The following is a 26,484-nucleotide window of genomic DNA, read 5'->3' as shown; positions in this document are numbered from 1 at the left end:
ACAGACGCGACGCGACAAAACCACAACGCATTAAATCAACATAGCCGTGCGCTCGCGGCAGCTTACAATGGGCGCGTCTAGTTTTGTCACGTCGCTTAATGGTTGTCATTGGTCGGTCTCCTCCTCTGAATCAGTGTGATCTCGCACCTGTGTGTGTGTGTGAGAGTGTGACCCACGGGAGCCTGTTGCTCATGTGTGTTTTGGAGCGATCTGCTTCTTTCCCGTGCGTGATTATGCGCGCAACTGAGCGATAACGCTCATGTGTTTTGCGTCTTTGCGCGTTAATAATTATGAAGAGGACGCTTTTCGGATAAATGCATGTTTTGTGTTTCTTCATGCCCATTGCTCTCCATCCTCATCCTCCGCCAGCATCTGATGAAGTTTGGGCGCGTTTTAGATGCACTATGTGATGCATTTGTGATATAGTCTCGAGAAGAACATCGAAAGCAAAACATCCTCGCTATTTGTTTCCGCGATGTCAATCAAAAAAGCAACACTGATGGAGAATGGTGTTCAAAACGGAACATCGAGAAATATGCTGGAGCGATGCGCCTCGGTCAATGAGTATTTTGATGTTGCCTTCAAGGTGTGAGTTATTTTTTTATTGTCTGTATAATTCATTGTTGTTATCACGATTGTTGTGTTTGAAACATGTGCCCTGCGTTAGTTGGCACCTGTGGCGCGCGTGCGTGCGTCTTCTACTCTGATATTACTTAGTTTTCAACAATGCAAAGGTATGTTAACCGCCATGCAACTATCAGAATTCACTTTAAATGGCTGCAAACATGGAGAATAAACATTATTTCAATATAGCAGCGGTTCTTTCAACTGGTTACTTTTGGACCAAATAGCCTACTAAAATATTTATTGCACCAAAGTAAAGACAGTTGTCCTTAGGATTACAATCAACTGCGCAAGATTATTGTCAGAAAATAGTTTTTTCTTGCTTTTAAAAGTTAAGCTATATACAGTATATCAACCATTTGTCTTTTCATGCATGTTCTCTAGTTTTTGAGTAATGCACGTATTTGACTTTTACTCACTGGAGGATAAATATTGACCCAAGGAGGGAGTCATTTCTACTCATTTAAAACCCCATTGATATATTCTGAAGAGACGTGGGTTCACTGTAAAAAAAAACTCAAAAACTTTAAAACTGTTGGTTTAACTTAAAGTAAGTTACCTGTTTGCCTTATAATTGAGTTTATTGAAATTAAAATTAATAAATACACCAAAGGAGATTGGGTTAATCAATCAAAATATTATGTTATCCTAATCACATTATCTAATTTGATATGACAAAAGATAACAAGTTGTGATAAATCATGAAAATAACATTTTACAGTGAAAATTATGTATTTTAGTCCAATAAGAGGAGCTGTTTTGTAGTAAGGAGAGTGCATAGATTAAAAATGATGAACAATGTTTAATGTCGGAGTTGAGCAATTGGCTTGTAGTTTCTGAGAAGAATGTTATGCAATACCACTATAACACAATTGGGTAAACACTAATTTCACAATTTAAGTTTCCTGTTCGTTACAATGCAAAACAACTGTGTTGGTGTTAAAGTCAACATAAAGGCAGAAATGACCCCATTTCAATTCTTGTTCCTGGTTTTAGTGTGCATGATTTGTCACTAGGCTGTTTTTACATGGACCCTAATAATCAGATTGTAATTGCACTAGTAGCACCGTCGGAATAAAAAAGCATGCAACCATGTCAGTCGGAATGAATTGGCCAAATTCATTCGGACTGAAGGGGTGTTTTAAACCTGTTCTAATCCGATCGAGAGGACATGTAAACACTTGATCATATGATGTGTGGAACGAGCTGTTGTTGTTGAATAAAGTGTCAGAAATGACTGTTGTGTCATTTTAAAAGTCTCCTTTCACTCATCTTCTGTGAAGTGCAGCAGGACAACGTCCCACCAGTCCTCGTTTCGGACTCTCATCCTCAGGCGCCTTGTTTTGGACGTGGGAAGGGGCGTTTTTACTGCTTGATAAATATAAGCAGCACGGCACAATGGTTCATGTGCTTATCGTCTCCTAATTAGGACCTGAAATGGATAAATATATTGCTCTTTATAACAAAGAAAAAAAGCAATGTAGGAGAAAAGTTAGCATGCGCAAATAGTGGGAAACTGTATTTGTGCATGTCAAAAAATCAATTATTATTTGAAGCTTCCTAAATAGCCTCTCAGACAGCAACATGGTGTCGGCCCAGATCCGGCCCACATCTGGTACGCATTGAATCCACATGTACCAGATGTGGGCCGGATCTGGGCTGACACTATGTTGCTGTCTGAGAGGCTATTTAGGAAGCTTAAAAAAAAAATTTTCTTTTCTGACATGCACGAATACAGTGTCAGCCCAGATCCGGCCCACATCTGGTAGGCTACGCATTGAATGTACCAGATGTAGGCCGACACTATGTTGCTGTCTGAGATACATATCCGGACATCATCTGGGCCAAAGATGGCACATATGGCACAGTTCTGGCAGCAGAAAAGGTTTTAGCGTGAATTGTGGCTTGCTGTGTGTGGCCCAAATACGGCCCATATGACCTTTTCCGCTGCCAGAACTGTGCCATAGTTGGCCCAGATGAGGCCCGGATATGTATCGTATTGCCAGCCACACTTGTTGAGTTATCGCCGTCATTTTATGCGGGATGTGGGCCAGAAGAACAGGGAGATGTGGGCCACAACTGGGCCAGATGTCATTTGCTATCTGGGTTGTGACCAGTTCAGACTGTCATTTCAAATCCGATTTTTGTGAATTTCCAATTGAAATCCAGTCAGATTTAGCTAGTGTGAACAGCAAAAAAAAATCACATGAAATACAAATCCGGTTCGAGCTACATCCTTATGTGGTTTGAAATCCTGTTCAAATCGCATTTCTGGAAATCCGTTTCCGTCTGATCGGATTTCGCATGGTTTGTGACTTGCTCACGCCGCGTAAAATATAAACGTCAGACGTTGTTATAGGAAACACGCTGAAAGTCGCTGCAGAAACAAGGTTGTGTTGTTGCAAAGTGCCGAACGAGCAGAAAATTACCATACAACGGAGACTAGAGTTGTCAAAAAATTTACATTTTAAAATTGTGATGTTTTGAGCGCTGTTGAGCGGATTCGTAAACACCTGATTGGCCATTGTGTTCACGCGCTCATCGGATATGTCTGTGATTGGCTACAATGATCAACGCACAGGACCGTTTGAGAGCACACAAGTGAGCACTTAACCTCATTAAAAAAAATAAAAATTCTTTCCTTTTCCTTTAATCCTCCCTTATCGGGCTTATGCTACTCTGAACAATGCCTGAACTTCGTATTTTGAGCACTTCTTGCGTTGTTTTTGCCTCTTCACGATGACTCGCTTAATTTAGTCCTAAATTGTAAGTCACTTTGGACAAAAGCGTCTGCTAAATGACTAAATGTAAAATGCAAACCCCCTCCATGTTGCGGTTGCTGTTTTTTTTTTTGGCGTTTACCTACCAATCCAATGTCATTGCCATAGAAACCAATGCAGATATTTTGGAAAACGAAAGCGCGGCATGGACACTCATCGCATTTGCGATACACAATGTGGACCATCAATCATTTTAGATCGGATTCTAATCGGATACACAAATAATTGGATTTGGACTGACAGTAGTGTGATAAACGCGCACATCAACCCAAACACTACGCTCGGATTCATCAATCAGAATGAATTCATTCGAATTCAATTCAAAAGGTGTCCATGTAAACGTAGCAGTTATTCTCAATTATTTGGTCCCGCCAAGCTCTCTTCAAAAACCTGTTAACTAGAGACACTTTTCACAATCTTGATGGATAAAACAGATTCCTACCTTACATTTTTGCCTCGTTCCGCTCAGAAATGTATGATTTGATGGAAGTAAAGTGGGTTGTGAACGTCATTTCATGTTGACTTTAACATGTTGGAGCTCATTAAACCAAACCAGGATGTGTGTAATCAAAGGGTTGCAGGCCTAACAGCTGTCTCTGACCCTGATGCCTTTAGGTGATGCTGCTGGGAGACTCGGCAGTGGGGAAGACCTGCGTCCTGGTGCGCTTTAAAGATGGTGCCTTTCTGGGAGGCAACTTCATTGCAACAGTGGGGATAGACTTTAGGGTGAGCTAGCAGTGGAAGGAGCTGGTTTGCCTCTCTTTTTCCAACATTTTCATATTGTTTAAAGGGGTCATATCAATTTTTTTAACCTTATATAATAAGTGTGTTTGATGTTTTTGTAAGTGTCGGAGCTCAACGCTTTTCTCTAGTCTAAAAAGAATATTTATTGAAACAAATCTGAAAAACCGACACATTCTAAAAATCGTAGTATTCCTGATCTGATGTTCACAACGATTGCCCACATTTTCAGGTAGGCTAAAGGACACCTAGCTTATTCGGTGTTCAGCAAGTGATGAGAAAGGAGGATATATGCTGTTACAGCAAACGGTTGAAGCCTATTCACACCCAGAATGAAAACTATATAAGCGTCCACGCCAATGCGCAATATCGTTCTGTGTTATTCTAGGCATGTAGGCTACTGCAGTTTTGTCGCCTGCCGCTTTAAGTGCTCAAGCTCTTCAAAGCGGGATGGATTCTGATTGGCTTACAATGTTTTTATCGTTCGTCCGCTGGATAAACAATAGTTCTGAAAGTGATTTCCTCGATATGGTGCCTGTGGTGTTTTCATCGTTATTGTTGTGGTGTGGAAGTTATGAAAACGCTATTTCCGAACGTTCAAAAAGACCAGGGCCCGTATTCATAAAGTGTTCATAATTTCATAATTTCCTTATTTGACAACCAACCAATCACAGTCTTCAAAAGATTGTGTCATACATAGCAACGGGGTCAACCCCGCCTCCTCACTAAGATAAAAGTTTTTGTCTTTTCCTTACTCAGAGTTGCTCTCAGATCGGTCCCGAATCGCTTTTAAGCTAAGACTCCTACGTAAAAGTTTTTAAGCTAAATTAAGAGTTTTCTGAGAGGATTCTTAGAATCTTTATGAATACGGGCCCAGTTATTTTAATGTTTTTTTTAAATGGTTTTCTTGGTTGTGCAACATTGAAGAGCATATAAGGGATTAAGGCAACATCATATTAAGGGATTAAGGGAACATTTCATTTGATCAATTTGCAAATATAATAGGAAAATTACTTTTGAATTTTCTCTAAATGTTCTGAAACGTGTAGTAACGTTTAAAAAAAAAATGAGATGAACGTCCAAAATGAAATATCTCAGACTGAAAGCAAACCTTAAAAACTACGGTAACTTAAAAAAGTTATAGATTTTTGTTCATTGTTATGAAGATTCACAAAAATACTATTTTCAAGTTTTACATGAAATATATATTTTCCAAAACACGTTTTACTCTAAAACTGCCTGAAGATCAAAGCCATAAATCTAAACGAGTTGTGTTCCAAATTTGAGCTTGATATCTCAAAAAAAATGAGCTTTCAGTCAGATCTTATTTGGGCTCAGTACCAAACGTTTCTACTTTTCAGTCAAGAATGACAGAATAGCACCAGAGGGTTTAAACCCAAAATTGAAAATTCTGTCATTTATTCACTGTTATGTCATTCCAAACCTGTGTAATCTTCTTATAATCTTATAATCTCAGGGTCCGTGGGAGGAAAATATTCCTCAAAATCTAATATTACAAGTGGACTTCAGAGGCAAAAATTATTACAATATAATGCTTGAAAATTATCCATTTAACACTTAGTGTCAGCATCTAATCAAAAAGCTGTTCAGACACTCCATCATACAGAGGCCGTGTGTGTGTGTGTGTGTGTGTGTGTGTGTGATCACTGTCCATTGGCGTTTAACTGTGCAAATCTCTGTGGTCTTCTGAAGTGTAATTGGTCCACCAGCCTCTCAAATCTGTGAAGTCTCTGTACCACTCCAGACGTCTTGGAGTGTTTGGATATAACAGGCCAATCTGATGCTCGTCCACGTTTCAGTCTGGCTAAATGATTAACCAGTCGCCCCGTGACATTTTTGGGCCTTGAGCTGCACCTGCCAACCCTCGTTGGGGAGGAAACAAGCTGTTTTTTGGTTTAAACTTACCTGGGGTGTTTTCAAAGTTGCCATAAAATGAAATCTATTCAATTCATTCCAAATCTAATCATATGTTTATTTTTCATAGATCATTTTTTAGCTTTTAGTATGAATATGTTAGCCTTGAGCTTATGAATAAGCTGGTGTGTTCCAAAACAATGACAAAATTTGCATTTAGGAAGTCTCTCACTTCCGCTAAAATGGATCACGGATTTGTAAGACATCACCGCGGACTTCAACTTCTCATCACATCTTCTGTCCAATCAAATGCTCTCTAGAATCTAAAGCTCCTCCCCCTATACTATAAATACCACCTGGCCAAAGCGACCGTGGACACGTCACGGATTTTGTTTACATCACTGCCAGGAACTATAATTTGCTAGTTATTGTTAGGGACATTCTCATTGTAGAGAGCATATGACTGGACAAAAAAGTGCAAGATGAGTCATTTATATATTTTGTTTATGTTCTCAGAGAAAGAGAAAGAGTTAGGGTGGCTTTCTGTCTTTTTTGAGTCATCGTGGTAAACACACCAACAGTTGTTATTGCAGAGGCTGTTCTGTCAGTTGGCGTCAATGGCACGTGTTTTATTGGAGGAAAATAAAGTTTGTCATGCTCCACAAATAGATATTTGCCCTCAAGCCAAGACAGTCAGTTTGGTTTCACAGTATGTGTTTTTGCCGGGAAGTGAAGGTTGGCTAAAGACCTTGAAACGGTCAAGGTTTTGCATGTGGCGTGGAACAGATTCTAACGCCAGAATCAAGGAGAAAGTGCCATGCTTTGAGACAGAAGGTGTCTTTAGGAAGTTCAAAAACCTTTTTTAAACCTCATGCTTTGATTGCCTGCCAACAACGCCTAAAATTAGTCAGAAATGAAGAATTTTATCTGCCGTGGCTCAGGGAAACAGTGAAGCGTTTCAGTGCTGGTATTTTTTTTGAATGGCACAGCGGCAGCACTATAGCCTGTGTCTATTTTGGGCTCTTCCTTGTAGCACTTGCTCAGCATGAGGATGTGTGGGAGCCAGAGCGGAGCAAGTCTGATGCCAGAGAAATGGAAAGCCATTACAACAAATTGATGGCTATAGTTGATTTATGCTGGATGGACAGAGGCCATGAAAGATGAATGTTTGTCATAAATCGATATCCTTTCCAGTGTCAAAATGTCCTTGAAACTGATACCGTTTATTTGTCCATTTCTCAAATGATAGGATAGATCAAGCGGGTTCCCAGAGCAACTGTCTAATGAAAATCCCATCGTCATATATCATCGTCACTGTATGAATGGAAACGGTAAAGAATTGAATTATTCTGGCTTTGATCCCGGTCTCTTAACATTGATTATTTTAGTACTTTCGAAGAAGTGCCCGTCGATATTTGTTCCTGACTGACACTGATTTAAAGGGATAGTTCACAGAAAAAATGAAGATTCTGTCATTGTCTCTTTCATGCAGAGGAAAACCCCACTGTAAAAGAAGCACAATTATCCAAATGACTCTTTCGAAGTCATATTATAGATTTGTGTGTGTTATTCACTGAAAATATTGGTCAGCATTGTGTTTTATTTTCCGTTACGCTCGCTGCAAGTGGAGTGATACAAACAGTGAAGCGATTACCGTGGTGACACACTGGTAGAATATCGAATGGCTGGAAAAGGCTCTCAGCCAATCAGATTCGAGAACCAGAACGAACTGTTGTAGAAGACTTTTTAACACTATTTGAGCATAAGTTTATGAGATGGCTGTTGTCAGATTTCATTGGTGATTTCATATATGACATTAAAATCGTAAACTTGGCGAACAGCTTTGAAGAATTTTGTTTCCTAATTCAAAGAGATGGGAGCTGTGCTTGAATGACTGAAATAGCTGATTAAAGATGACCGCTGAGTGAAATTACTTGCCTTGAAGGAACTTTGCTTCTACCTTTTTAATGAATGAAGACTACACACACACACACACACACACACACACACACACACACACACACACACACACACACACACACATATTCTTGTACATCTATCTTTATGAGGACATTCATTGACACAATGCAATCTCTAGCCGCTTACCCTAACCTTACCCATCACAACTAACCCGACCCCTGACCCTAAACCGACCCTTAACCTAATTATAACCTTATCCCTAAAACCAAGTCTTGACCCTCAAACAGGCCTTTAAAGGGCTCTCAGAAAGTGAGGACCGGCCAAAATGTCCTCACTTTACTCTCTTTGTCCTCACTCCAAAGGTCTAAAACTCAAACTGGTCTTCACAAAGATAGTTGTACAAGTTTACACACATACACACACACACACATATACATATAAATATATATATATATGTGTGTGTGTGTGTGTGTGTGTAGTCTTCATTTATTCATTCTTATGATGTTCCAAACCCGTATGACATTATTTGTGTGTGTATATATATATATTGTTGACTACTGTATATTGATTGAATGCATACAATGAAGAAGCGCTAACAGAACATTATGAATCGAACGTTCCTGCATTTTTTTTAAAAAGTTGAAACGGTTTTGAAAAAGAAGCATTTCTCAATTCCATGAAAAGCCTAATCGTCACTACCAGTTTTGTCACTGGATTTTCAATTTATCTTGTTCTGCAGCTTGTGATGGTTTTGCTCCTAGAGAAAGAATGAGACATCTGAGCTCTTCTGAACGCAGCTCTGTCAAGTAAAAGAATTGTGTTCATTCCCGTCAGATGTGCATGAGCGATTGAAGGAACAATAGAGACATACCTGCGCTCTTATTGAACCAGTTCATGTTCTTCTCAAATGGCTTTGTGCTGTGCTCTGATTTCATTTCTTATGCAGAACTTCCTGGAAGGTGCTTTAAGCAGCCGAAGCGTTTGTGATAGTCAACCGCGAAAACAGTTTTGTCGTCATTTACTCCCCTGTTGCTCCAAACCTGCCTTTTTATTCCTTCTGTGAATCACAAAAGGAGAAATTTAGCAGAAAGTGAATAATAAAATTATGCATTGGGAATAGGTAACGACGTCGATAGCTACTGATCATTTCAAGCTACTGTAATTTTATTTTTTTTATTTTTTTTCAGTTGGACTTTAACTTTTTTTTTATTCTTTTTTTTTTATATTGCTAAAAAAAAAAACATACAAAATACCAAACGAAGCTCAAGATACAAATCTTATTAGATTACAGAGAAGTCCAAATAGCAGCACAAAATATAAATAAACCATAAACCTAAAGAAACGTAAAGAACAAAAAGAAAATAAATAAAAAAGAAAATGTTACACAAGGGGATTATCATCAAAAAATACCTTAAGAAGATTATATAATTTAAGGGCTTTTTTGTTATATACAAGTCTTAACGACTTGAAGAAGATCATTAAATCTTTATGGAAAAGTGAGAAAGTGAGAGGGTTCTTAAAGAATTTGCATTTGTGTATGAAGTAATTGGCCAACAGCACAATATTGTTCACCAAAAATTCAGAAAAAGAAAAAGACAAATATTTTATAGTTTTAAAGTTAAAGTCAGGCATTACATATTTCAAGCTTAACCAAGTATAAAGGTCATCCCAGAATTTCTTTGAAAATTTGCATAAATAAAATAAATGTTCCAACGACTCTGTCTGCTTCACAAAAAGTGCACTCATTACAATCCATATTAAATCTGTGTCGGAGGAAATCATTACAAGGATAAATATCATTAATAATTTTAAACTGAACCTCTTTTACCTTTGGAAAAAGTGGAAAAGTGAGAAATCTTGTTCTAATTTTCCCCACTTTGTCTTTCGGAAAATCAAATATAAGAGGTCTCTTTAACTTTACAAGGAAAAGTCTCCATATTTACCAATGTTCTTAAAACTTTAATCTTACATGCTTAATCTAAGCATACAGAAATGCTTAGACTTTTCAATCTTGGAATCACCGGTGAATAACACAAAGCTACTGTAATGTCATCGCTAAATTTGACTCATTTGGACAGTCACGCTAAAAGTGTTTAAATAAGTGGAATTTAAGGCCTCATGTCAGGAAAAAAAAAGTGTAATAACCAGTGTTGGGGAAAGTTACTTACTTTGTGTCATGCTTAGTTGGGTTGTTACTTTTGCATTACTTTGTCTCACCTGAGCTGGGCTTGCTTGTTTATTAATAAGAAAAAGAAAGAAAAAAAGTGATATTTCTGCCAAATATCAAGGCCATTTCACACCAAAAGTAAAATGAATGCGCCTCAGGCTGAAGGAAATGCAAATTCACGCCTGTACAGTAGGGTTTTTTTTTAGCATTTGAAAAAGTAGCTCAGATATTTTGTTGTGAATTTAAAAGTAATTTGTTACTTTACTAGTTACTTGAAAAAGTAATCTGATTACATGTCTTGCATTACTTGCACTGTATTGTATTACCCCCAACACTTAGGGTGACCACCCGTCCCGCGTAGCGCGTGCGCGCACAGCGTTTGAAGCCCAATTCACGCGTCCCGCAAATTGAGACCGTGTCACGCATAATCTATGCTTGCTCAAAAAAAAAGTTGGTCGTTCTATATCCTCGAGCCCCAAGCAGCCAAACGAACATTACTTGACATTTCAGCACGCTATTGTTGCCACACAAACCCCTCAGTTGAACTGCTGACTGTTGTCAACTTTTTCGTTGTTGTCATGACAGCGCACGCACGCGCATACCAGACACACTGGGAAGGAAGGAACTTTTAGATGCGCGCTTTCCAATTCGAAAAATTCGAGAAAGAGACTGAGTCTGAGAGGCAACGCCATCATCAGTTAAAAAGAGAAATTGTGGGTACAAGAAAGAATGGGGAAATGAATATTTGTGGCTGAAAGGTGTTGAGGGTGATACCGAGAGCGCTTTTTGTGACCTATGCAAAACGTCCTTCTCAATCGGACATGGAGGGGAATACGATGTCGATCGTATTTTTTTTTTTAAATACTTTTTTTTTTTTTTACCCTTCCTGTGGTGTTGAGCAACTACAATTCCTGTTAATCCTATAATTTTATATTATAATTTATTTCAAGTAAATAAATTGTAATGAAAAATAAATAAAATTAAATAGTAAATCTTAAGTGGAAGTACATCTGTCAATTCATTGAATGTTCAAAATATTATGAGTCTTTATTTAGAAAAAAAATACACATTGGTTGGCCTATTCATGAGCATACATCAGCAATTACACGTTTAGGAGAATAGGGCATTATTAATATACCATGTAAGGTGGTAGGCTATGTGCTAGAAATGGGTAAACCACTATCAGTGAGTCTGCCAGTGGGGCACCGCCGCGCCAGGCAGTGTCCCACATTGTCCCTCAGAAACATACCCCTTGTCCCCCCTTGGGCTTATTAGCAGGTGGTCACCCTACCAACACTGGTAATAACGACTGCAGTCTTGTTTTATTTAACGAATTTAAATTTAAAATATTTTATTTATTTAAAAGTCTTGTTTGATGTAAAGTAAGTGAAGCCGAGGAGTCGATTCTTACAACTCCTGCAGTTTGAGTTGGGAGTTGGAGTCGACTGCAAAAAAACTGGAATTGAACACCACTAAATGTTAGTATTCTTAGTTAACATTATTATTATTATTAGTTGCCAAGCCAAATTTTAACTGTTCGTTTAACCCCTAAATGCTTGAATGTTTCGCCAATCATTACATATTCAGGTTTTTAGCGATCCAGATCTACACCTAACACGTATGCATCTCTATCTGTCAGCATAATATAAAACTCTCCTGATATTAGCGTAATAATTACAGAAGACTAAAATTAAGCATATTTTGTTACCTTTTGGAGTTTGGAAGGGTTCAGTTTAAGCAGATGTTTTATACCATCATCACTGTCCTCATCAGAGCTAAATTCCCAGTACATTCAGTATTTGGCTCATATTAATTTTCTAATTCCCAAAAATATAATTTTCAACATCTTCAAAATCAATATTTTGATCGCTGACGGCTTCTTCACCAGATCCACCATCATGTGTCAGTGACACTAATATTTGATAGCGTTCAGCACTTGCTCTGCAGTAAATCACTGAGTCATTTCAAGTTTTGCTGATGATTCTTCCTATTCTTTTGTTTTCTGCCTGCGGTAACTATGAGTGAAACGTCACTTCATCATTGTGTATCAGACATCGCCACCTTGAGGAATAAATGTGAATTGCGTTTATTCAGTCATCAAAGATTCCATTATTGTTGTGCAGAAAAAATATACTCAAGTTATTAGCGGCCCTATACAATTTTTACAAAAAAAAATAAAAAAATGAATGAATGAATGGGAAATCGGGCATTCTTTTATAATTTTATTTAATTTTTTCTTGTTACATTGTTTATAATGAGTTGATTGAGGAATACTAAGAAGGTTGAGGTCTAACTTTAAAAAATGAATGAGGAGGAGGGCAGTGAATGATGTCCCGGGTCGATAAAGTTTGTTTTTCATTTAAAATGTATATTTTATTTTATTTTAGCATTATTCCAATTACCAATTTTTTTTAATAGTTTGTTTTTGTTAACAATAACAACACTTCACTCGAGGTTATCATATGAACTGCCAAGACACAAGTCATATGTACCTCTTTTTACTGTGCTTTTTTGTGTACGTTAAAGAGCAGCCTGAACAGTCTTCAAAATTTCTCCTTTTGTGTTCCATAGAAGTCATACGTGTTTGAAACAACAAGAATGTGAATCAGTGATGACAGAATATGACCTATTCTTTATACATTTCTGACCCTCAAGAAAGCGACAATCTAAATCAACAAAGCAGTAACGTCTCTAGTTAACAGATGAGGAACACTCCGGCATTTCATTGGTGTTCAAACATTATCAGTTTGGTCTGAGGGTTACAACTGTTTGATAATGGAAATTAAAGGATGATGTACGGTAACATTAAGTCAGACATGTTGTGTAATTTCTATCCAACTGGTGGCACCTACAAATCCACATGCTTTCAGTCGTTTCTGCCAAGAAAAGAGAAAGTAGCGAACAAATGAGACTCTTCAGCTTTAAACACCTACGCTTTTTGATCCGTCAGCATTAACTGCACTGAATGATTAGTCAGGCCTAAATGGTTTCCTGTAGATGTATGTGAATGTCTGCAGATGATAATTATTCATCTCTGGAAATCTCACTTCCATTTGTGTGACTGACGTCTCTGATTGCACTGCCATTTGGTGCATGAAAACATCAGATAAGTCTGGTCCTCTCAGTGCAGAAGGTGCAATTTTTAAAACGTTTTGCTCACAAAGGAAGTAACGGCTGACGTCAACAGGAAATTAAGCAGGGAGCTGGTCTGTTATTTCATCTTCGCTATATAATTAAGTCTGTGTGGAGAGACTGGCCACACAAAAGCAAAACAGCACAGTTAGAGACCTCACTTTAGTATAGCTAAATTGTTTTTGTGTGTGTGTGATTTTCCTTGAATAACAAAGTATTCACTGTTCATTATGTTGTGGTTTTAATGGGTGTTTCTTCTTCCTGTTGCCTGTAGAATAAGGTGGTGACTGTGGATAACATGAAGGTCAAACTCCAGGTAAGCAAACACAAGTTCATCGTCTATTTACATATTTATACCTCTAGTTAGTGGTGTTTGCTGAGACGAGCATCAGTATGTGAGTACTGTACTGAACTCGTCCTGAATGGTGTTTCAAATCATGTGACTTGAACAGACGTCTGCTGGCAGATAAAAACCGGATTACTGAAATCTCATCGCTGCTCTATAGCATCGTGGAGGTGTGTGTTTTGCACAGGCAAGCACCGCTCGCATTCATTTCAGAAAACTGAATTTGGTCAGTCCTCCTGCCGGTTCAAAGATAAGGTTTTATTACATCAGGACAAAACCACAAATCAAAATATTCTAAATGCATTTCAGGTTTCCCTCTTTGCCACATTTGAGATCCCAGACAGCAACATGGTGTCGGCCCAGATCCGGCCCACATTTGGCACGCGTTGAATCCACATGTACCAGATGTGGCCCGGATCTGGGCCGACACTTTGTTGCTGTCTGGGATGTGATTCATGTTGATGTGTGCCTGACGTGTAAATGAAGCCTCACCTGTTAACGCTCCTCTCCTGCAGATTTGGGACACGGCCGGTCAGGAGCGGTTCCGCAGCGTTACTCACGCGTACTACAGAGACGCTCAGGGTAAATATCACATCTCACTGAGGAATCACTGACACGTCACCGTCTGATAGACTTCATTACTGGTGCCGTGTCTTATTAAAGCTGTACGTCACGAGAGGCCGTGCATTACCATGAGTCACGGCGCTTCTTGTGCCTGAAACAAAGTGAACTAAACTGATCAAATCACTGTAATGTTCAGCCTCAAGTGACATTCTTCTTTTTTTTTAAAAGTGGTAACAGCAATATAATAAAATGTTTTGTAATTCAATAAACATATTAATGTTATTTATGGTAATTCCTTTGTTTTTTTATTGTTTTTTTTTTGCTTTGCTTTAAGTGTATTGCTTTTCAGCACTTGTGATAATTTGCTGTGTGTGTGTCATTAAAAATGGATGTTCTTAGGTGCACCACAAAGAGGTTTACACTGGTAAAATCAATCAAATATTCAGCCTTGAGTGTATCGTTTAACAACAATATAATTTAATGTTTAATACCAATGTTCAGTAAAAAAAAAAAAAAAATTCATTGAATATAGCCAAAAATGCATGTTCATTGCATTTGAGCACTTTTGTGTAAATTGTTCTGTTATTAAAATATGTATTTGCACTTATTGGCGACTTTATTAGGTAGACCTCGCTAGTGCTGGGTCGGACCCCCTTTTGCCTTCAGGATTGCCTTAATTCTTCGTGGCAGAGATTCAACAAGCTGCTGGAAACATTCCTCAGAGGCCGTTTGAGTATAGGGAACTCATTGTCATGTTCAAGAAACCAGTCTGAGATGATTTGATCTTTGTGACTTGTGTTATCCTGCTGGAAATATCCATCAGAAGATGATACACTGTGGTCATAAAGTGATGGACACGGTCAGCAACAATACTCAGGTAGACTGTGGTGTTTAAACGATGATCAATTGGTCCTAAGAGGCCCAAAGTGTGGCAAGAAAGTATCCAACACACCATTACTCCACCAGAAGCCTGAACCACTGATACAAGGCAGGATGGATCCATGCTTTCATGCCAGATTATGACCCGACCAACTGAATGTCGCAGCAGTCGTCAGACCAGGCAACGTTTTTCCAGTCTTTGACTGTCCAGTGTTGGTGAGCTCGTGTGAATTGTATCCTCAGTTTGCTGTTCTCAGCTGACAGTGTCACCGGTGTGTCTTCTGCTGCTGTAGCTCTTCTGCTTCAAAGTTCAATATGCTGTGTGTTCAGAGATGCTCTTCTCCGGACCTCCATTGTAATGACTTGTAATTTGAGTTACTGTTGCCTTTCTATCAGCTGAACCAGTCTGGCCATTCTCCTCTGACCTCTGGCATCAACAAGGCATTTCATCCACAGAACTGCCGCTCACTGGATATTTTCTCTTTTTCGGATCAATCTCTGTTAACCCTAGAGATGGATGTGTGTGTGGAAATAGATCAACAGTTTCCGAAATACTCAGACCAACTAACAACCATGACACCAAGTCATTTAAATCACCTTTCTTCCCCATTCTTATGCTCAGTTTGAACTTCAGCAGATCGTCTTGACCATGTCTACATGTTTAAATGCATTGACTTACTGCAATGTGATTATTATATATTTGCATTAATGTGCATTTGAACGGTTGTACCTAATAAAGTGGCCGGTGAGTGTATATTGGCATTATATCAGTCATCATTAGCTCAGCTCTCTAGTTATTGGTATTTCTATGATCAATAAAAAGCTCATATTGGTCATCCACGGGTCTGAACTATCTGTTACAATCAGTCTTTACACAGTTTCTCAGTTGAGCGTTTCATTTGAATCTCAGTCTCAGTGGAAAACGTTCAGTGCCACAGTACAGTCTTAACACTTGAGTCAGAGTTTAACTACGAATAAAGCTCAGCTCTGAATCATCCGGCATGACTTGAACATACTGTCCTTTCGATTTCAGCTCTACTGCTGCTGTATGACATCACCAGAAAGGCCTCCTTCGACAACATCAGGGTAAGACGAACAAACGTTTGAGACATTTAAAAATGTGTTCATTTGAGCTTCTTATTTCCCTGCTTTTGATAGCGTGGGATGTGAAAAGACATTTCTGCTGCAGATGTGTTTCTTGTCCTTCAAAGCGTGTGTGTTTGTTGTTGTTGCATGTCTATTGCTATGCAGGCTTGGCTGACTGAAATCTATGAGTACGCACAGAAGGATGTGGTCATCATGTTGCTTGGCAACAAGGTAAGTGGGACTTCCTGAAAGGAGTGAACCGAGATAAGCAGACCCTCTTGAAAGGTACAAATAATGTTTTAATGCATATGCAGACACCGAGCCAAAAATCAGTTTTTCACCTTTTTTTATTTTATGTCCTTTATACTGTACTGTCATTTTTGCGAGTAATTAATTTTTGCCCCAAGCATTTTTACTACACGCTTTTGGTCATATTTTTTTCATTGTTTGATGTGCGGTTTGGGTGTGTTCTGGTGTAACTGCACTAACTGGTTTTGCACTGGATTAGATAGTGCCCCCTAATGGACTGATTGAGCCAGAAAGCCTCATTTTATATTATAAATCGCTGGTAATGGACTAAATGAAAAGGGACTGGGAATATATAAATGCACACAGCCAAAGTACATTGTCCATAAGACTTAATGTTATACATGTCAACATGAGCACATAAGTGCCATATCTTATGCTGTAATTTTGAATAATTGGAAACGCTGATGTTTTTAAATTAATGACTGTACAAAAGATTGCTAGTCTGATAAGGTCAAACACTGTATTGATATTAACATTAACAGAGGTTAAAAAGTGCTGTAAAAAACATATTGCTCATTGTTCGTTCAAGTTAATGCATTGATATTAACAAATGCAATCTTATTGTTACCTTATAAGTTAGTGAATCAAGACAAAAACAGGGTTTGAAAGATGGATTTATGATGTACTCATACATTATTTAAACTTTATTCATTTTGAACAAAAAAAGTAACATAAGTGATCAAGTATCCGTTTATTGAAAACATAAAGGCACAATATATAAGAATTTTGGATTAAAATATCCAAGAACCACTAGAACAATGTTATATATTTTGCTGGCTTGTGTAGGCCTACTTACATTATCCCAAATGTGTCCAACAACGTTTAAATCCAGAGAAATCTAATATTTTAACCAGTCTAACGGGCCATGTGATTGCATCGCCCGTTAATGATGTCATGCGCTCGATTTCCGGGTTTACTTCTGTAGAAACACCAACAATGCTTTAAAATATTATGTTTTATTAGACAGGTGAGCAACTGTTTGAATACTTTTATCGACAGAAAACTAATTATTGTTATACAGCTCAATACGGCTAGTTGTATTGTTTGATTCTCTTGTCTAAAGTGGCCTGTATGAGAAGTAATTCAGCACTTGTGGCTGTTTTATTAGAATGACGTAAAATAATGTGAATTTAAGTGATGAAACATAACTGTAATAAAGTTCAAGTTCAGGGACGAATGAGGCAAACGTTAATCGTAACTCTAATCGTAAAAAAAAGAAAAAAGAAAGGAGCGACTGCGGCATATAAGCTTAATAAAACAGCAATGTAAAATGTCCTGCGGCTCTCGCTCCCGTCCTGCTTCACACCACAGTAACGTTAAAGGGGTGGTATAATGCCCTTTTCACAAGATGTAAAATAACTCTTTGATGTCCCCAGAGTGTGTATATGTGAAGTTTTAGCTCAAAATACCCCACAGATATTTTTATATAGCATGTTAAAATTGTCACTTTTTGAGGGTGAGCAAAAACGCACCGTTTTTGTGTCTGTCCCTTTAAATGCAAATGAGCTGCTGCTTCCGGCTCAGGGGGCGTGTCCTTTTACCTCACACAGACATGCACTGAAAATTTCAGAAACTTTTAGCCTTTTATGTTCAAACCGGATTCAGACAATGATGGAGAGACTCAAGAAGAAGTGACAACATGTAGAAGCAACAGGACGTTTCTGAATGGTTAGTTGATGAATTTATGTAGCTTATGTGTAGTTATCTTCTAGTCATTGATTAGCATATTCTGTCATGATAATCTCTAAATCACGTTCCCGGGGATGGGGTTTATGTATATTTTAGGGTTAGTGATGTCACTAACCCAGGAGGAAGCTTGTGTAGTCCCTACAAGCCGTTTGTTGTAGTCCTTAAAAAGTGATTTCTTTAAAAGAAAATATCTCTCTTTGCTTTGAACTTTGAGTGTTGTAACTTTGCAGATGTTGTTTATGCTCAAACAGCAACATTACACACTAACTAAAGTTAGAAAAATTAAATCATAATCAACCACCCCTTTAATAAAATGTAATACATTCGCTCATCCATGAACATGATTTCTGCCTGAGTCCCGTTGGATTGCTTTCCATCGGCTGTGGGGGTGAAGACGACACTCCCATGATTCCACACTCATTCATGGAGTCATCAAGCTATGCCTTTGTTTTGAATAAGCGACCTCTAGTGGCGAAACTTACATACTGTGCCTTTAAGGCTGGAATACACTACACACAAAAAAAAGATTTGACGTTGTAAATAAAACAGATTACTGATTAATTTTATGTTTAATTCAGTGTGTTACATACCAACTTTGTGAATGTTTAAAGAGAAAAACTGGTCATCACAAACTAAACGACCGAGGATGACATACGACAGACTTTTATGCCGCTCCGAAAACAAACTCGCGCAGAAGCATACGCCTCGTTTCTAGGAGACGCACGACAAATGACGACAATGTGTGTTCTGAAATCGGCTCAAAATATCAAATATGTTTAATATCCTCTAACTGGATGGAATCAAAGTCTGAAGGTAAAGCATCAGGATCGGTGCCCATCCTACACTACGCCATTACCCATCACTATTATTACATATGTCAGGCTTTACAAGGTTAACTTGTTTATCTCAGAATGTTTCTTTAATGAAATCATAATATCATATTAAAAACTCTATTCACACTCTTGTTGGTTAGTTTGACTAACAAGGATATGTATTATCGGTAATAAAATGTCTTTTTGATGTGTGTTTGTGTTCCTCCAGTCAGACATGGCTGCTGAGAGGGTCATCACACACGAAGAAGGGGAGAAGCTGGCGAAGGTTTGAGTGGATGTGTATTTAACACACACACACAAATGATCAGTGAACAGTTGTTTTTATTTAACTTCAACACTGTCTTTTTCTTTTCTAAAGCAATATGGAGTCCCTTTCATGGAGACAAGTGCCAAGACCGGTGTCAATGTGGAACTCGCTTTCCAAGCCATAGCAAGGTCTGAGACTCTTTATTCATTATATACTCTAAGTGAATTTGAACTTTTAAACAAGTGTCACTATTGCTATTGATCATATGTACTGTGTACTATTAAAGTTAGCATGAAACTGAAGGTGAGCTAGTCTTTTCCTCTCTATTGTGACGTACAGTCATGCGAAAAAGAAAGGACATCCTGTTGAATTCTATGCTTTTATGTATGAGAACATGATAAAAATCAGCTGAAAATTTGGTAAATGCAATCTCAGATGAACAACAACACATGACATATTACACAGTGTCATTATTTATTTAACAAAAACAAGGCAAAAACGGAGAAGCCATGTGTGAAAAACTAAGTACACCCCATGAGTCAACTGCTTGTAGAGCCACCTTTAGCAGAAATACGTTTAAGGAATCGTTCTATGTGTGTCAGTATCAGTCTCTCACATTGATGTGAAGGAATTTTGTCCCTCTCTTCTTCACAACGTTGCTTCAGTTCATTGAGGTTTGTGGGCATCTGTTAATGCACAGCTTTCTTAAGGTCTCTCCTGAGGTCTGGACTTTGACTGGGTCACTGCAACACTTTGATTATTGTCTTTTTCAGCCCTTCTGTTGTAGATTTGCTGGTGTTCCTGGGATCATTGTCCTGTTGCACGACCCAGTTTCGGCCAAGCTTTGGCTTTCGGACAGATAGTGTCACATTAGACTCTAGAATACTGTGGTTTGCAGAGGAGTTCATGATCGACTCAATGACTGAAGATTCCCAGCAGGTCCTGGCTGCAAAACAAGCCCAAAATCATCACCCCTCCATCAGTGTGATGGACAGTTGGTATGAGGGGTTTGTGCTGATATGTTGTGTTTAGTTTCACCTAACATCTCCACTTTGGTCTTTTCTGTCTGAAGGACATTGTTCCTTAAGTCTTGAGGTTTGTTCAGATGCAACTTTGCAAACCTAAGCTGTGCTTCTTTTTAGAGAGAAGATTATTTCTCCTGGCAACCCTCCCAAACATGCCATACTTGTCCCGTCTTTTTCTAATTGTACTGTCATGAACTTGAAGATTTCACATGTTAACTGAGGCCTGTAGAGTCTGAGATGAAGCTCTTGGGTGTTTTGTGATTTCTCTGACCTGGGGTGAATCTGCTGGGACGTCCACTCATGGGAAGATTGGCAACTGTCTTGAATGTTTTCTTGTGAATAATCTTCCTCACTGTAGAATAATGGACTTTAGATGGTTTGGAAATGGCCGTATTGATGGCAGCAACAACTGCTTCTCTAAGATCATTGCTGATGTCTTTCCTCCTTTTTATTGTGTGAACACACACACCTGAATGATCCAGACCAGCAAACTGACAAAACTCCTGCTTTTATTGAGGAGATCACACTTGCTGATGATCAATTCATCAAAGACATTTGATTAGCAGAGACTGATTGATTCTTAATTCCTATGAAAACAGTAAGGCTGTACTTAGTTTGTCACACACGGCTTTTCCATTTTGGCCTAGTTTTTGTTAAAAAAATAATTGGCATGCACGGTGTAATGTCATGTGTTGTTGTTCATCTTTTCCACACGGGCCTTCAAACCGCATAAGGACTTAAAGGTGTTTTTAAGGCTTTGTCAAACCAACATTCAAAGTTTGCCACACAACATTTAAAATGTCCCTCTGTAATCTCCACACAGAGAACTGAAGCAAAGAAATCTCCAGCAGCCCCACGAGCCCAAGTTCAAGATCCACGATTACATCGACTCACAGAAGCAGAAGTCCAGCTGTTGCCTCGTGTGACAGACCTCCTCCACGTCCAAGATATTTCTATACGAAGATGTGTGTGTGTGTGAACGTTGTTTTGATGTGTCCGATGATCCCCCAGACCCCTGTTCGCTTTCTAGTCAGGAATATACAGCCAAAATACTGCTGAGGTACATCAGAGTAATACGCCTCTGGAGGTGGTTTCTGCTTTATAAACTGCATTAATCCAGGTGTGTACAGTTTCCAGGTACATCTGTCTGTGTAACATGATCTTTCCGGGTTTATCTGATGGTTATAGCCTCTGTCTACACACAGTATAAAATATATTGGTGTTTCATTACATTATACGCCACGCAAATGTGCCGGGCAGTGAGCTTGTGTCTAGTGTTTATAAAATCCTGTATATTTAAGTGTCTTGCAGAGTCAAAATATCAGCTTCTGTTAAGTATTTTGTTTACAATCAGTGTATATATTGAGTTGAAAACAATCATAGCACAGCTTGACTGAGTCAGGCCTTGATCATGACGTAATATGGGTTTCATTTCACATGTCACACTCACTATGATTGACATGCATAGGGATTGATGTGAATATGGGCTGTAGCCTATTGTAAAATGTTATTTTTTTCACGGTGGTCACAAAGTGCCATAGGAAAGTTCAATGTAACCACACACGTGTTTTGTAGAGAGGGCTTTTTGTTTTCAGTGCTTTGTTTGGGTGTTTTCCATCGATTCATTTGTTAGTATTTAAAGCCACAGGGGGGCGGTGTTACACACCGAGAATTACGAATAAATAATGAGCTTATATCGATTTAATTGTTGCCTTATCTTTCAAGTTTATATGTGTCCTGTACTTTTAAATAAAGTGAATTATGTGAACGTCGGGTTGACCGATGGGTCTCCGAGAAGATGAACAAGTCTTATTTGAATGAGCAAATGCTTGTGTTGTACTATGTAAGCTGTTTTGCATAAAATCATCTGCCAAATTAATAAATGTAAACGTTATTTGAGCTTGGCGAGACATTGGTCTATGGACTGCTATTGGTTGTTTTGAGTCATGTGACCGCACACTGCACCTGTATGTCTCAGCAAAGAAGGCTGCCTTTCTAACACTAAATCTGACATGCAATTTAAGACGATCATTTCGGAAGATCGTGGATCGTGTTTTTATTTTATTTTATTTTTTTACAATCGGAAGCATTTTTCAATAGGCTTGTCACTTTTTCAAAACTCTTCACAGTTCTCAACTTGCAGCTCAGCACAACAAATTTCACATTCAAAATGCACTTCGTGTCTCAAATCAACTCATTCTTCCATTATAGCAAAGTTTTTAACCAACAAACACACTTAAAACAAACTCATAAGACAATGGCCCAAGAACACTACAAAAGATAGCCTATATGCGCTGATTTCTTTTGTAAAGTTCATTTACAAAACAAGAATGTCACCCTCTGATGTTTATAATTCATTGCAGTGAAAAAATTACACGATCAATAAGTTATGACAATATAGGCTATGTTTTACATTGCTTTAATTGCATGCATTGCTTTTACTCATCAAAATAAGCTATTTCAACTTAAGTTAAACAAGATTCAATTGTTTTTAAAAATAAATAAGTTTAATGTAGCCTAATTTAAGTTATGACGTAAACATCCAAGTTATTTGTACTTAATTTAAGTTTTTTTGTGTAGGCTAGGCTATATTACATAGTCCATGTTTATATTCCAGTACAAAATTATTCCTCAATGTCCCCTTGAGAATGGATGACAATGAAATTGAAAAACTAACACTAGACGTGCAGCTTCATTTAACTCTTTTGATAATATTTTCAGTGTTCAGATTCAGGTTTTAGTTTTTCAGTGTTTAGTTTTAGATTTGTGTTATGTTTTTGAACTTAAGTTTAACCGTTTTGAAAAGAGGTTATGAAAACGTGCAAATTGGCCTGTAGGTACATAAAGTTTTGGTGATGTTTGTGTCTGAGAAATGTATTCATGTAATTTGAAATATGTAGTCATTAAATGTAGCCTATGTTGTGCCAGTTGACAGATGTGAACGCAATTGTTATGATGAACACAATAGGCCTACCTCAGAAAAGAAGTTAGGCTACATTGATTGTATTTCATGTCGCGTTTTTGTTAAACTGAGCAGAACGCTAGGCTACTTTTTTAAGCCTATAATTTAGGAAATGCTTTTTTTAAAAAATATAAGTCAGCAAAAACTTGAAGGCAGTACGACCATACAGCCTAATGTGAATTTAATATGTATAATTATGTGTGCATTACAGTAATGCAGTTGTATTTTGCATTATGGTATGAGAAATGGGGAGGAATTGTCATTAATCTCAAAATGCAAATGATCTTAAAAAAAAGTATAGGCATTGCTTAGACAGTTACTGTAATCTCACAAAACATAACCGGTTTTGTGAGATTACAGGTTATGATGCATCTCAAATTAACCATAATCCTGATTTTTATTTTATTTTACACGATTACAACACTTCAAATGATTGCCTTTTATTACTATTTTAGGAGTGTAGATAAAGGAGACACTTTTTACTCCAGTGAATATTTCACACATTATAAGTTTAGTTTTGAAAGTTAGTTTCTGTGGACTATAACTCACTCTGTTTCCTCTGCTATTGCCCTGGGGAAAGATTATTGAACAGTGCGACATGTGGTGCATTATATGGGGTAAATTGTCACAATGGAAACACAGAACCGTAGTTTGCCTCAGAACCATATTACTGTGTGACAACTAGCTTTCCCATATACTGTAGCAGTATTGGAGGAATTCAGATACGGATCATTGGGACGTTCTCATGTGTAGCCTACATTTACTCCTTCATAGGGCAAGTCTGTGTGCACATTTCGATACTGTATTAAAAACCCTCTGGTGCTCCTCGGTAAGAAAAAAAAAAATCGGTAATTTTTGACCGACACGCGAAGAGCACTAGAGTTTTTTTTTAAATATCTGATTTCATGGCTGATGTGTTTCATTTCTGTAAAAAAAAAAAAAAAAACTGTTCGGATGACATCACAGTAAACAACAGAAGTGGAAAGTGCGAAAAAAAAAAAAAAAAGTCCCAGAGAATGAGATGACCCTAGTTCACCCTGTCCTGAGCATGCAGCAGAAGAGGAGGAGGAGGAGTATCCAGAGGAGTCACTCCTCCATGGGCTGGATCTGTATATTGATGTGCTGCCTATCAAACTCTCGAACACTCGAACTTTCTCTTCACACTTTACCAACAACAAATCCCTTCATTTACTGAGACTGCGCGGGGTAACATGCTTCATCCGTGAGCACCTGAGCGCAGGACCCCCAGTTATTCTTCAATTCTTATTTATTTAGGCTGTCAGATTAAATCCACAGGTGAACTCGCGTGATGCCCAGCCAGACTCAGCGCCCGCGACTGTGCGTCCTGGACAAGGGCGAGAACGGATACGGCTTCCATCTGCACGGAGAGAAGGGCAAAAGCGGGCAGTTCATCCGCCTGGTGGAGCCCGACTCCCCCGCCGAGCTGGCCGGTCTGCGCGCGGGCGACCGCCTGGTGTTCGTCAACGGAGAGCGCGTGGAGAGCGACAGCCATCAGCAGGTCGTGGCGAGGATACGCGCGAGCCCCGGGAACCTGGAGCTCATAGTGGTAGACGTGGACACCGACCTGCTGCTGAAGAAACACGAGCTGAAGTGTGTGAGGGAGTTTGTCACGGAGGGGATTCCGGTGCCCGAATGCGACGATGAGCCCGAGATCAGCGACGAGATGATGCGGGACGACACGCCGCCGCCCCCGGTGCCGGAGAGGAACGGAGAGATCATCCCCGTTTACATTCCCGCGGTGGAGAAACTCAGGACATCCATGAGCTCGGATACGGTGAGAGACCACGCGCTAGGATGATTAAAAAGTATCTTGGTATTCTTAGAAGTAAATATAGTAATGCATTCAGTACTCTTGCAATATTACCATCATTTGCCATAATAACACTTTTTGCGAGGATAAAGTGCACTCTGTTTATTGTAAGTTTTCATGAAATAACTACTAACAGAAATGCACCAGACAGTACTATAGTACTACTAGTATGTTTTTTTTGTACTCGGTAGGCTAGTTCCAATATTATTCTATGTACTTTAATGCATCATGTGTATGATTATGGTTTTACCATGGTAAATAATGGACATAAAGGATCTAAACCCTTGTGAAAAAATAAGTGTGCCTAATTGTATTGGGCTTAATTGTATAAAAAAGATTCAGTTTCAAAAATTCAAAAAGATTTGAAGTTCACTTGTAGTGTACTTAAAAGTAAAAACTAGATATTACTGCAGATAATATTACTGAAATAAAAGTCCACTTAAGTGCACTTAAAGAGAGACACTTTCATGACTCTTTTAAGTAGACTTTTATAAAGTGTAATAATGCCAAATGAAAAGTTTTAAACCATTATGTTACAGTAATCTTTTGTCATGCTTTAAAGAAGTGCACTTATTTTGGTGTGTTCACTAACATACTAAAGCACATGTAAACCACTTTATTATAATGTTAACTCGATTGTTATTCAATATTACATTTAAAGTCAATATATTTTACATGTACTAAACTTCATTGCTACAAATGTGTAATTACAAATATATTTAAGTTTACAATGGAAAGGAGATTAAAGTATATTTTATTTAATCATAAAAATGCCTGTCAGTACACGAAATGGTATTTAACCATATTTTGAAGACAATAGAAGTAATTATGAAGTTAGAGTCCTACTTAAGTGGGCCAAACCTGTTAAGTTGAACTAATTTAATTTCAAATACATTTAAACTAATACATTTTCATTTAATTGCGCTTAACATGCAGTTAAGTGTCTGAAAACATTACATTCAGTTCACACCTATTTTTTTACAGTCTATGGTTCACACTTAAGTGTATTCTTGGTATTCATAGCAAGTGCTCTTTTTAAAAGTGCTAAAGTGTACTTCTTTTTCACAAGGGAAGTTATGTAATAATTAGAATCAACCACTGAAGAAAAGTATTGGTTGAACACTAATCTGAACATCTGATCACTTCTGTGGCATTGGAATTTCCTTAATATATTAAAATACAACGATTTAATGGTATTACCACAGTACTTTTGTAAGTGTACTTGTACATTCATGCATTGTGTTGTAAAAATACACCAACAAAGTACTATGAAATGGTCTTTTGTACATGATCCATGGTAATTCCACGATAGTCTTTGAACTAGTACCTTGGAGCACAATGCAAAAGCAGAGGTGGATGATGAATATGGTAATTGTATATTAATGTAATCACTTTACCATGGTACTGCCACAGTTGAACCCTAAACCTAACCCTTAAGTCTAAATCTGTCATACTTTATTCTTGGAGAAGTCTA

The 26,484-nt window shown here is 38.2% G+C and overlaps 2 protein-coding genes across 4 annotated transcripts in view; both read left to right on the top strand.

The window, feature by feature from the left end:
- The first annotated feature begins 11 nt into the window (after positions 1–11).
- Positions 12–22,116, top strand: LOC311091528 (ras-related protein Rab-37). 2 transcript variants are annotated; one of them, XM_084127487.1, is made up of 9 exons: positions 12–586; positions 4,020–4,130; positions 13,514–13,555; positions 14,101–14,167; positions 16,062–16,114; positions 16,280–16,345; positions 19,154–19,210; positions 19,304–19,380; positions 21,041–22,116. In XM_084127487.1, exons 1-9 carry the CDS (start codon positions 476–478, stop codon positions 21,141–21,143), a joined length of 687 nt encoding a protein of 228 aa, XP_083983613.1. In that variant the 5' UTR covers positions 12–475; the 3' UTR covers positions 21,144–22,116. The 2 variants fall into 2 exon arrangements, with proteins under 2 accessions (XP_083983613.1, XP_083983614.1); XM_084127488.1 differs by lacking the exon at positions 4,020–4,130 and having other exon boundaries at positions 154–586.
- A 2,174-nt stretch (positions 22,117–24,290) lies between these two features.
- nherf1b (NHERF family PDZ scaffold protein 1b) overlaps positions 24,291–26,484 on the top strand; it is a 45,040-nt gene continuing 42,846 nt past the window's right edge. The window contains exon 1 of one of the 2 annotated variants that reach the window (XM_084127471.1): positions 24,291–24,974. In XM_084127471.1, coding sequence (XP_083983597.1) covers positions 24,489–24,974 — 486 coding nt within the window. In that variant the 5' untranslated portion in view covers positions 24,291–24,488. The remainder of the gene's footprint in view (positions 24,975–26,484) is intronic. The other variant, XM_084127472.1, reaches the window with a different exon arrangement.

Source organism: Abramis brama, assembly GCF_963993115.1.
Source record: "Abramis brama genome assembly, chromosome: 1".
Classification (NCBI taxonomy): domain Eukaryota; kingdom Metazoa; phylum Chordata; class Actinopteri; order Cypriniformes; family Leuciscidae; genus Abramis; species Abramis brama.
Note: the sequence above shows the minus strand (reverse complement) of the source record. Positions and strands in the feature narration are given on the sequence as shown.